This window comes from Chaetomium strumarium (genome assembly GCF_033439665.1).
Source record: "Chaetomium strumarium strain CBS 333.67 chromosome Unknown B0T15scaffold_6, whole genome shotgun sequence".
NCBI lineage: Eukaryota > Fungi > Ascomycota > Sordariomycetes > Sordariales > Chaetomiaceae > Chaetomium > Chaetomium strumarium.
Genome location: NW_026944434.1, coordinates 185,342 through 196,352, shown reverse-complemented (window position 1 = coordinate 196,352; position 11,011 = coordinate 185,342). Strand labels below are relative to the sequence as shown.

Here is an 11,011-nt window from a genome sequence, read left to right as displayed (position 1 = left end):
AGCGGCGACACCACACATTTGATCTCCAGCCATAGTACTCTCTAGTACGTCCTGTCGGCGGTTTCCTCCCCCATCGTACGCCTCTGGCTAAGGGAGCATACTCCCCGCCGCGTACGATATTCCCACGGGTCCCTCGCCGAGGGAATAGCTATGTCTCTCCTATGGCCTGGGTGCAAGCCAGGGCCACACCTCCGTCATCCTCCTCTCGGTCTAGTATAGCCGCCACGGCCCACCTTCCGCCAGGCGCAACCCTGACTTCCAGCTTCCCGTTGCCTTGCTAGGTCTCCCTTACAAGGCCGACCGTGTCTTGCAGCAGGCCGTCGCACGAGCTGCCACGCCGGCACAGCTCGCTCGGTCGCTCTGCTACTAACCTGCCCTGATCCACCTGCCTCGCCTCCTATCCTCAGATCCAACTACAGTGTTGCAAAGGGCGAAGTGCCTCGCAAGAGGGCCCGGCCGCCCGTGTTGCCTCCCTTAACGAGCCCGTATTCCCTCTCTCTCCTGCTCTTATAGTTGGTCGTACGATCGGTCGGCGATGCCGGCTTTCGCTCCGTATCCTCGTCGCCGTACGACTAGCCCTCTAGCGTTCGTCGTGGGCGCCCTTAGAACCGGGCAGGGCCGGGGGTGCCCTATCTCTTCTTCAAAACGTCGAAAGAGTCGGGTGGTTTTCGTACCCAGTGTCCCCCTAGTCTTGCAAACTTGTTGCAGGTAGATTATCGTGGTTATCGTCAATGGTGGTCGTCGTGCGGGGTAGTGCGGGATTTTCGGTGCACTCGAAAATCCTCACTTTCTTGTCGCGAAAACCAGCAATCCGACAGCCACACGGCCGCGTAGAAGCTGCGCGTCGCTGCAACCCCTTGGAATCGAAAGAACAGATCGCAAAGGACCTAATTCCCGATTTTTGCGATGCCCGGCCGCCCGCGTGGGCGGCCCCCGATGTTTGTTCACCAGGAAGGGTATAAGATATATAATTTGTTCTTAGTCTCTTTCTTTACTTTTTATTTATTTTTTATTAATATACTACTAGAAGGGTCTAGGAGGCTAGGTAGATTTATTAGGTCGTTATAATATTATAGTAAATTCCATTAGTAGGTTTATTCTATTACCTTATTAATAAGTAGTTATCTATATAAATAAAAGTTACAATAACTTAAGGACAGATGGTATTATATTGCACTAGTTATAGATATTAGTAGAAATATATTCCGGCTAATATTTATACTTAGGTTATATAAATGAATATACTATCTAGATCTTAGTTAATAATACTATATAAGTCTCTCCTATAATTTAGAAGAATATCGTTATAGAGAAAGTTACTTATACTTATAACTATATAGTAACTATTTCTTTCTATTTCTCTTCTTTATATAACTCTAGCTAATATTACCGAGCCTCCTTTCTTATATTAGCCTAAGTTGCTATAGGGCGAAGGGCCCAAGTCTATAGGCGTCAATATATATATTAAGTTAATCCTGCTCCTTTATAAGTAGGAGGGGACTATATTAGGTAGCCGTAGTAGTATAAATGCACTAGAAAACGGCCGAGGCTTAGCCGCTCGCTAATACTCGGCGTTGGCCGGGTGCCTACGTCCTACCGCGATAGCCGGCCGCCTAGGTAACGAGCTATAAGAGAACTTAAAAAAAGGGGCTATTATTATCTTTCTATATAGCTATATAAGCCTATTCTTTACTACGGTCTTTCTACTATCTACTTTATATAGCTCTAGCTCTTTATATTATATATAGTGAACTTACGTAAATATATTAACTAGACTAAATAACTTATAGCAGCTTCCGTTAAATGTCGGAATTAATATAGGAATTAGATATAAAAACTATCTAGCAAACGGCTTCTATTACTGCTCCTCTTCTTTTTCTTTCTTGTCTTTTTCCTCGATAGAGGAAAGATCTAACCTCGTTATTAATTCGATTGGGAGGGGATACGACTATATCGAAAGGCCCCTGTCTTTCTCGACTCCGTCTATTAGTATTAATTAGATAGGGAGAACTAGGGCATTTATAGGATGCGACTATACTAAAAGATTACCGTATTCCCCTATCCTATATACCAATATTGAAGTAACTTGACTATCCTAAAGCATAGCATTACGCTTCCTCGTGGCCATCCTATTGTGTTTATCTTGCAAATCTGACGGGACAGGGAGTATGCTGGGCGACGTAGGCTCCTCGGCAGCGCGAGCCTGCCGAAACCTTTTTAGAGCCGGTTCCTCAGGCCTTTCTTGTCGAATCGTCAATATATCGGACTCCTCAAGCGACCGTTTTCCTAAGTATCGTGTTGGCTCGGCCTTTTGCTTGTTCATACCCCGAATAGGTGGTATGGCCGGACGGAAAGCGAAGCGGGCGGCTCTGGGTCGATGAGACGGAGTGGAAGCATCAGTGGCGCGGCTGGATTCTCGATCTGGTCTCGTCGTAGTGGGCTGTAACCGGCTTGGTGGCGTCGGCACGGGCGTTAGGATATCATGGATGCCTTGAACTCTGTCATCCCATTTCACCATGGGTGGTTTCATTATGGATGGTTTCACCACGAAGATAGAACGGGCAGCTTCGCGACTAAAACTGGTGCCTTCGCCCTGCGAATTGTCTCTTGAGAGGCCGAGGGATTCAGATCGGGGATTTTGTATATGCTGGACGGCCGCCTCGTGCGACGGCTCAGATGCTGACGAGCCTATCGGTCGAATAGCTGCTGCCTTAGCACCCTGCGCCGCTTCGCGACCCGGCGAAGCTGGTAGAGACTGGGCAAAAGGGTTCGGGATGGAGGCTGCCCCGCCACGGCCTGCGGCTTTTCTAATAACCTATCTTCCTATGACGGATCGTGCTGCTTCACGTCGTGGAATACCTACAACGTCTTGTCGGGGTGCCTTCGCAATCACGGAAGCCGCCATCCTATGCCTCGCTTTTGCAGCTGACCTAAAGTAACGGGATCTTGGCCTGATCTTGTCCCCCGCAGTACGAGGGGCAATCGGGGCCCTGTCTCCCTGCTCGTTCTCGGCATCCAGACCCATTTCCTCGTCGATATTGTCATCCGCCTGCGTATCTTGCGACCTATGTTTTAGAACAACAGTATACTTTCTAAAGAACGCCGTCGTTATATCGAGTAAGACGAATTCGGGGTTGGGCTAACGACGCCGCATAGCAGCCAGCGTAGGAAGGAACCTATTCGCTTGTAAATACCAGAATGTCCGTATGAAAGGCCTGCCGCCTCTCTAGTCCGGTATTTCCTACTAGGAGGAGGAGGAGGGCTTAGGGCCGGCGTGCGAGGGCTAGGATAGGGCAGCCTGGATCTTGGACGTTCGAAATCCGAGTTTGGAGGCCAGTTGCAGGACGTATACGACGCACTGCAAATTTACGTCGGCCCTGAAACTGTCCTATGGCCAGTCTTTACAGGGCGGGAGACTATCCTGGAGCTATAGAAAGAGCCGCAAGCAAGCTAAACAAAGCTATATGAATGCGAGAGACGGCGATACTGGCCCCTTAATCTCGGTCATCTTGCCATCGTCAGCCTCCACTTGTACAACCTCCGGGGCCGTCCAACTTCCGGAGAGGACTTTGAAGATGGTAGGACTCCTCTTTCTGCTGCTCTTGTATAGCGGCAGCTCGTCAACGACATACCGCATTAAAATCTTGGCTGTCAAGCCAACGTAATACATGTTCTCCTGAAATGTCTCGAAACTCAGGATAACCATATCGAGGGAAAGAACATTTCGCCGCAGTATATCTCTGTCGCTGGAATCGGTCACGCGAGGAAATAGCATGCCGTTGTCGAACAGGCGCCTGATAGTATCTGTGTCTCCCGGACAGACCGTAGGCATGCGGAATTGAACGATATATATGCTATCAATGTCGAGAGACTGATGATCGTCTTCTTGCCCTGGCATATCTCCTGCTTCCAAACCACGGATATATGGTTGAGGTAGTTGATGATTTGCTTATCGATGTATAAAGCAAGCCATTTGTGGATGTTGCCGAGGCGCAATTGCTCTATCATTGCTGGGATATTGAATAGGCTATTCAGGGCTTCGACTATGGGCAGGTTCTTGGGCCTTAGGAGCATCTTCATATTGCGCTCTTTAGGCCCCGTGAGAGAGCCCATACAGAGTGCGTATATGACCCTATCGCGGTAGTAGTTCTCTATGATCTTCTGGTACAGCTCTCCATCCGATTGTTATAGCTCATAGGTGAACGTAGAAATGACCTCGAGCAATGGTTCGAGCACTGAATTGTCAGCCTTCAGCCAAATTCAGGAGTGGGAACTTATAGCTTACGATCCGCAGAGAACAGATGAACGATTAGCGAAGCCTCCTTATTGCCCTTGGCCGCCGCAACAAGGTAGTCGCCGTAGAGGCACGACAATGTGACTCCGGTGAGAAGAGGCAAGTCCCTCTGCCCCCTCCTCCGAGTTCCACGGAGCTGATCGGCGGAGAGCCCCAATCGCCCTATGATTTGCTCAAACGTCCCTTCGTCCACGGTGCAGGGTATGCGAACCTCGGCGGCCCCTGCTTTGGACAAATTTCTAAACACTCTCCCAAGTCTTTCCCGCACTTTGAAGCTGATCTGCCTTCGATATAGGAACTCCAAGGAGTCGACAGGAACCCGTACAGCGCCTAGGGACATTTTGGTCGTTCCTAGTATGCTAGACGTAGAACACACTCTGTTTATCCGAAAGGGCAATTCCAAGAAGTTTTAGAGGTTCTTCGCCATATGCTCGTGTTAGCGGTTGGCTGCAACTTGGTGGGCTGCCGGAACAGGAACACGAAATCGGGACGGGAACGAGATAAGGGACTCGTTAACCCTATCCCTAAGCGGCGGTGAAAACGAAGACAATAGGGGAGTATCACCAAGGGGGCGACTCGAGCCATGGTTTTCGAGGGGTTATAGATCAACAAACAGCTAGCAAGCTATTTTAAAGCAGTTTTATCTAACTATTCATCTGTGTCGCTTTGCTCGATCACGTCCGTTGAATGCATCATCTAACCAACGTACTGTAAACTCCACGCGACTGTGCCATACCTCCCAAACCGAGCCAACGCCGTATTCTACTTTCTCCGGAGAACCGAGCATCTCACTGGCAATGGAAGGCACATAGAAGACATGGCAGTCATTTGGCAATGTTGGCATCAAAATGAATAAGCATACATAGTTCTTTAACCATCCTGTCATCCAGCCATGGGACCCAAACCCCAAGGTCCTGCCGTTTAGCCATGGCAGCGGCCACGGCGTCGCCGCGGCCGCCTGAGCGCTTCTTGCGTTTGAAGGTCTGAGGATACCGCGGCAGTGTGGTAGGCGGCACTGGCTGGGCGCCACGGAGCGAGAAGGGCGGGGTCGACGTGCCCAAGAAAATCAGGATCCAGGGCCGCACTCGAGCCTATATGATTTTTCGTCAGATGGCACGGTTGCTGCTCGTCGACAGTCGATGCGCAGATAATTACGTCCTCACACAGGTCGCTGCCGGTATTGTATAACACAACGGGGGAGAGCTCCCTCTTGTACGCCATATTGTGCCTGGCGGCCCTCTTGCGCTTGACGGCTGGAGCGGGATACTTTCCGTCGCTGTCGCCCTCCGTGCATTTGGCGGCTGCGGTACGGCTCTCCCCGTCGCCGTCGACCTTCGTGCGCTTGGCGGCTGGAGCGGTGGTTTCGCCGTCCATGTCGCCGTCCCCCCTGCGCTTTCGTCCCGCAGCATCTGCCGCTGACTGTTCTAACAGGTGCTTTCCCACGCTCTATCGGAGAAGCTCCTCAAACTTATGGATGCCTTGCATCTCTCCTGCCGGTATTGCCGAAGCCAGGCGCGCGGCGCTCTCTGATTGCTCTCCGAGCTTGTCGCTGTACCGGGTGGCGAAATGTCTCCAGAGGCCAGGCCCTGGGGCATAGAGATGTCCGCAGAGAGGGCACGGTGCTACGTGAGGAAGAGCCCAATTGTGAACGGCCCGAGCGTGCGTCAGCCATTCCCAGATGCTCATCGGCTCGACGCCAACTCGGCCCTTACGAGTGCAGGAGCCATAGGCGACAGGAAGGCCCTTGCGATACCGAGGAATCTCGGTCCGGTTCATGTGGGCGAGGAGAGTGCTCATAGACGCCATAGGTGCCTCGCATAGAAGGCAGGCCAACAGCGAGTCCCGGTGGCTGGCACCTCGATTGAATCTTGGTGTATGGATTAGGCCATGGGCATGCTCGAGGTGATTGCACCACTGTGCTGGGCCGTACACGGCAACATCTGCTGCCCCGGCGCGCCTGTACCCGGGACATGCAAAAGGGTTGTCAAATGTACCGTCCATAAGATGGATGTCCTAGAAGTGCTATATAAGGCTAGTGCGGTTTGTAAAGCTTTTGAAGCAGGCGAAACAGCAGGATGTTCCTTGCGGCTTAGAGGGTGCCGCTGCCGCTGCCTCTGGAGCACGCTGACGAGCTATAGGTACGGTAGACGACAGGTATAGCAGCTGCGCATCGACATACTGCTCTGATACGCTTGTGTCGTTCGTTGGAAGTTCGCCCCCATCCTGCGGTCTCCAGCGCGATAGACAGGCGGCCACCGGAGCCGCTATCCCCGGGCCCCCCGCGCCGGGCGTTGGGGTCGGCTCACCACCCTGGAGACGCAATCGGTCCGCCTCCTTGAAGTAGGCCTGTCGATCCTCTTCGAGCTGCAGCCTTTTGTAAGTCTCGAGGATGCTGCTGATTTGGCCGCAAAGTCTGCTCTTCTCAAGCTTGTCGGTTGTATGCTGAATCTCGTCGCAGAGCTTGGCGATATCCCTTCGTTCCCGGAACTTCGCGATCTGCGCTTCCGACACCTTGATAGGGGCGCCCTCGTCCCGTGTAAGGGTCATATTGCGGAGGTCGTTGAAGAGCGTCTCATCCCGGCGTACCGCTTTCGGCCCAAACGCTATTGCGGCGAGATTGGTTCTTACGACAGCTGTCTGGTAGTCATTTTCGAAGATAGGTCCTGAATGGCCCATGATGTAGTTCCGTAGGGCACTTGACAGGCTATCTGCAGAAAAGTGTCAATTGACGTCCAGCGGCGGTAAATGTCGGAAAAACAACGTACCATCCATCCGGGCTCTAGCACCAACGCGAAGAGAATAAGGGCGGATGTCTTTCCGGCTGCCTATAACATAGAGGCACCGACGCCAAATCGCCCAGAAGTCTGCATATTTCAGTGGGAAAAGAGGCTTGTTAAGGAAGTTCTCCTTCCAGGGGATATCGATACGGCCGGTTTTGCCAAGACGTAGACGCTATAGAAGATCGCGGAGTGATTTGTAGCTGACATCCAAGTCCAAGGCGTCCATCTGTATCGCCCGGGTGATCACGAGGCTTGCCGAATCGAGGAGGGGAAACGGCACGAGAGCGGTAGAGTGGGCGACGCTATTGACAGGCGGTAGGGGATACACCTCGTCAGTCCTTGGCCTCCTATCTGCTAATGGATGAAGTTGCTCACGATGTGTTCTTCCTGTATTTGACGGTCTTCTCGGCCTCCTTGATCTTGTTCCGATTAATCCTGTATGTGACAATGGGCTTCACCCGGGTCGGATCATCGGGATCGCGCACGATGGATATGGTGAACTGCTTGCACAGGGTATCTTCAAGGCAGCCTGGACGGAAACCGCCGGTACCTAGTTGAAGCACCGCATGGTGAACCGACACCCTTGTAAGTGGCGTAGCGGGTATATCATCAGCACGCTGGTATAGCGCTGTAAGAATGACGATAATGTCTGCTGCTGTTGCCTTGACCTTCTCGTACGACGAGCCGATCTCCAGCCGGAGTTTTGGCGTCAGTTCCTAGAGAATCCACTAGCTAGGCAGCAGTTTAGTAAAGTATATAAATAGTAAAAGTATAGAATAGGAAGATAGGAGGTATAGGAAATGTATCCTTAATTGAAATACAAGGTTATATAAAGCTTTGTATAAGGGGAGGGAAGTGATAGAGTCGTTTCTACCCTATATACCCTGATAATAGAATAGGTAGGTCTTTTGCGTTTCTCGCCTTCTTGCTCCTACTTTAGCATAAGCCGGCTGGCCTTCAGGGCTTGATTATTCCTTCGTAGCATAGCCCGCTTAATACAGAGGACGTTAAAATCGGCCGCTGCGACAAGCCTCCGCCAAACCTCAATGATACTATAAGCGGAGTTGACTGTACGGACTATAGTATGCTCCTTAAGCCCTAGCACAATATATTCCTTATAGGAGCTTTCTATATATTAGTATAGAAACGTCCGGACTAGTGCTAGAACGTTTAGATTTAATAGATCCCGGGCGAAGTCTATCCAGAAGCAGCAGGAGTCGAAACTACTATAGCTTCACTTAGTTAGACCAGTTTTAAGGCTCGATAGTAAGCTATATACATCTAGGGAACGCTATACCTATCTATTGCACCTTCTTTCTTTCTAGTAAGTTCATAGAAACTTTAGAAAAATAATGGAAATTAGTAACAAATTAGCATATTGCCCCAGGCTTTATATCGAGATTTGGTTTAAGTTAGGGAAGCCTAGAGCAGGAGGGGGAGAAGACATACTCGGTCTAAGCTTCCTATATTCTATCGCGCTCCGCCTTCGTATCCGGAGCAACAAAGGGTTTCTCATTACCACCCTCCTCGATCGCACTGACTATATAAGCCTGGAGGAGCGTATTAACGCTTTCCTAGTTCGCCCCGGAGAAGCGCGACTGTCGTTGTACTGTCATAGTAAGTTAAGAAGTGCGTTGGGAGTAGGAAGAACGACGAGAAGGTGAAGAGGAAGGGAGCTCTGGGGTTTAGGGGGAGAGAGGAGGGAGGTCACGACAGCATGACCGAGCCAGGCCAGCAAGGCCAAGCAAGGCCAGCACCAAGCCTCGAGGGTTGGACGTAGTTGGTTCGCGTCCCCGAACCGGGAACGGGATCCTGGCGCCGAAAATGCACCGCCATCGCGAATGCGCGCGGGGTGCGAGCTGAGGGACTTGATCGGGGTGTGAACCAAGTAGAATGGGCGACGCCTTCCGGCCTCCGTCGCCGGCGCCGTTTGCAGTCGTTACGGAGCCGGCCCCACTCCGGGAACGCGAACGGGTTCTCGGCCGGCAAAACTCGGCTGAGGCGCTGGTCCGTGCTCGCTGAGTCATCAATTGCAGTTGTGCGAAAGTCAAGATTTTGCGCTGAATAGTGTGAGAGTGGGTGCCCGGTTAGTGTACTAGGTACCCATCTTTCCATTCTCGGACAGCCCCACCTGCATGCTACAGACCTAAAGACAGTATCTTCATCTTCAGTAGTTGCACTCAACACCGCCGATTTCATCACCACCTGTGTTGTCGTGCTTCTCATGAATAGTCTTTGAACCATACCAGCAACACGAAAGTCTAGAAAGAAGAGACAGCAGAAAAGAGATGGGCGCTCTCAATACACCTTTTATCTGACGGCGGTGGCGGTTCAATTTTCTAACCTGGCACGACAAGCTCTGAGATGGGAGCGGATTCGACGTGTAACTCAACATAGATACAGGCTACAGCTGAATCAACCGGTAAGCGGATTCCAGCCGCTCTCCACCATCTCCACAGCCCTCTTGGTGGCTCCATCCAGACTCTCTTCTGGCAGGCCGAGCACTTCGTTGGCCAAGCCCTCTGCGTAGTCTAACTCGCCTGCCTTACTGCGGATGAAGAGTTTCGCATACATGTTCTTGGCCATGCCGGTGATGATGCCCTTGGAGAACTCTTCCAGTCCATCCTGGGCCCGCTTGCCGGCTGGCTCATACGAGATGACCCAATCCTCGTCCGTGGTGTTAAGAACCCTGTGGAGGCTATCGAGGATGTCGCGCTGGCTCACCTGGAAGCTCCTGATGTACACGGGCTCGTTCTTCCAGTCCGACAGGGAGGGGGACGCGCCACTCTCGGGCAAGCTGAGCAACGCGGCCACAGCACGACCGCACATCTCCCAGGTGCTCACGTTGACAATCGTCTTGCCGTCGTCGAAGAAAGTCACCTTGCGGTCCTTAATCTGGAAGCCAAACCATGCGTCGCCTAGAGCCAGGCTCCACTCATACCAGGTGCCGCACGCCAGTGAGACATACGACAGGCCGAGGCTCTCCATCTCGTCGAGTTGCGCCTTGATGACGGCGCCGAAGGCTTCGCTGGCCAGCTTAGGGTTGCGAATGTCGCTGCCGTAGAAGCTGGGCATGACGTACGGGACGCCCGTTGCGGCCGCTGCCCTGACGAGCTTTCTGTGGGTGTCTGGAGGTGCTCTCACAGCGAGGGTAATGATGAGGAAGTCTTGCCCACGGAGAGCCGCAACCAGTGTTTCTTGGTCATTGTAGTTGACCTGGACGCGCTTGACACTCTCTGGCGGAGTGCCCTTGCTCTCGGCACGAGTCAAGGCAGTGATAGTGTGCTTGCCGGTCTTGAGAAGCTCTGACACAAAGATCTGGCCGATGTGCCCAGTGGCCTTATTACTAACCATTAGAATCGGCAGGAAACACAGCGAGAATAACTTGAACTTACGCCAACGATGGCTATCTTCTCGAATAGCTTTGACGGGGCCATGATTGACTTCCTCCCAGATGTAAAGATGCTAGGGTAGGAATGGAGGTAGGAGAATGTGCCACCAAGCCGCGCGATGCAACTGTGTTAACTTATAGACTGAAGGGAGACGGAACGGAGCGCTCGAATCAAGGTTCAAGATGTTTGTCTCCATTTCTTTCATGCAGCGGAGTTAATGGAGTTTGGGGAGATCTGGAGTGATGTACCAGATACCTGCAGAGCCGAATGATAATTAGGTACCTACGTATTGAGTACTTGGGCGTTGTTGGCAGTTCTGTTACACAACATCGGCCAAGGCGGCTCTGGGACGATAGCGCAGAAGCCCGATTCACTTTCCGTTCCGACCCCCCTGAGCCCAGATTCGGTCGCTCGGATAGTTTGCGAGAGTGATTCTGCGACGCACTTTTGGCGGAAAGCCGACCGTTACTCCAGAAGCGCTTTAAGCGGAAAAGCCGATATCTACCCCGGACGCAGTTTGAGCGGACAGCTCATCCCGGGCCCGG

The 11,011-nt window shown here is 52.0% G+C and overlaps 4 protein-coding genes across 4 annotated transcripts; all 4 read right to left on the bottom strand.

Annotated features, from left to right (window-relative positions):
* Positions 1–2,688: 2,688 nt before the first annotated feature.
* On the bottom strand, positions 2,689–4,752 carry B0T15DRAFT_576331 (uncharacterized protein; the record flags this gene model as incomplete). The annotated part of the gene is made up of 6 exons (XM_062871027.1): positions 4,286–4,752; positions 3,873–4,172; positions 3,488–3,804; positions 3,360–3,388; positions 2,864–3,065; positions 2,689–2,823 (listed from the first exon to the last, which is right to left on the bottom strand). Exons 1-6 carry the CDS (start codon positions 4,632–4,634, stop codon positions 2,689–2,691), a joined length of 1,332 nt encoding a protein of 443 aa, XP_062718648.1. The 5' UTR covers positions 4,635–4,752.
* A 988-nt stretch (positions 4,753–5,740) lies between these two features.
* B0T15DRAFT_495440 (uncharacterized protein) lies at positions 5,741–6,100 on the bottom strand (the record flags this gene model as incomplete). Its single annotated transcript, XM_062867097.1, has 2 exons — positions 5,741–5,916; positions 6,007–6,100. The coding sequence occupies 2 exons, from the start codon at positions 6,098–6,100 to the stop codon at positions 5,741–5,743; spliced, it is 270 nt and encodes an 89-aa protein (XP_062718647.1).
* A 283-nt stretch (positions 6,101–6,383) lies between these two features.
* Positions 6,384–7,011, bottom strand: B0T15DRAFT_559287 (uncharacterized protein; the record flags this gene model as incomplete). The annotated part of the gene is made up of 2 exons (XM_062870502.1): positions 6,474–7,011; positions 6,384–6,408 (listed from the first exon to the last, which is right to left on the bottom strand). The coding sequence occupies exons 1-2, from the start codon at positions 6,968–6,970 to the stop codon at positions 6,384–6,386; spliced, it is 522 nt and encodes a 173-aa protein (XP_062718646.1). The 5' UTR covers positions 6,971–7,011.
* A 2,478-nt stretch (positions 7,012–9,489) lies between these two features.
* Positions 9,490–10,633, bottom strand: B0T15DRAFT_437868 (uncharacterized protein; the record flags this gene model as incomplete). Its single annotated transcript, XM_062865859.1, has 2 exons — positions 10,470–10,633; positions 9,490–10,413 (listed from the first exon to the last, which is right to left on the bottom strand). The coding sequence occupies exons 1-2, from the start codon at positions 10,509–10,511 to the stop codon at positions 9,490–9,492; spliced, it is 966 nt and encodes a 321-aa protein (XP_062718645.1). The 5' UTR covers positions 10,512–10,633.
* Positions 10,634–11,011: the final 378 nt, after the last annotated feature.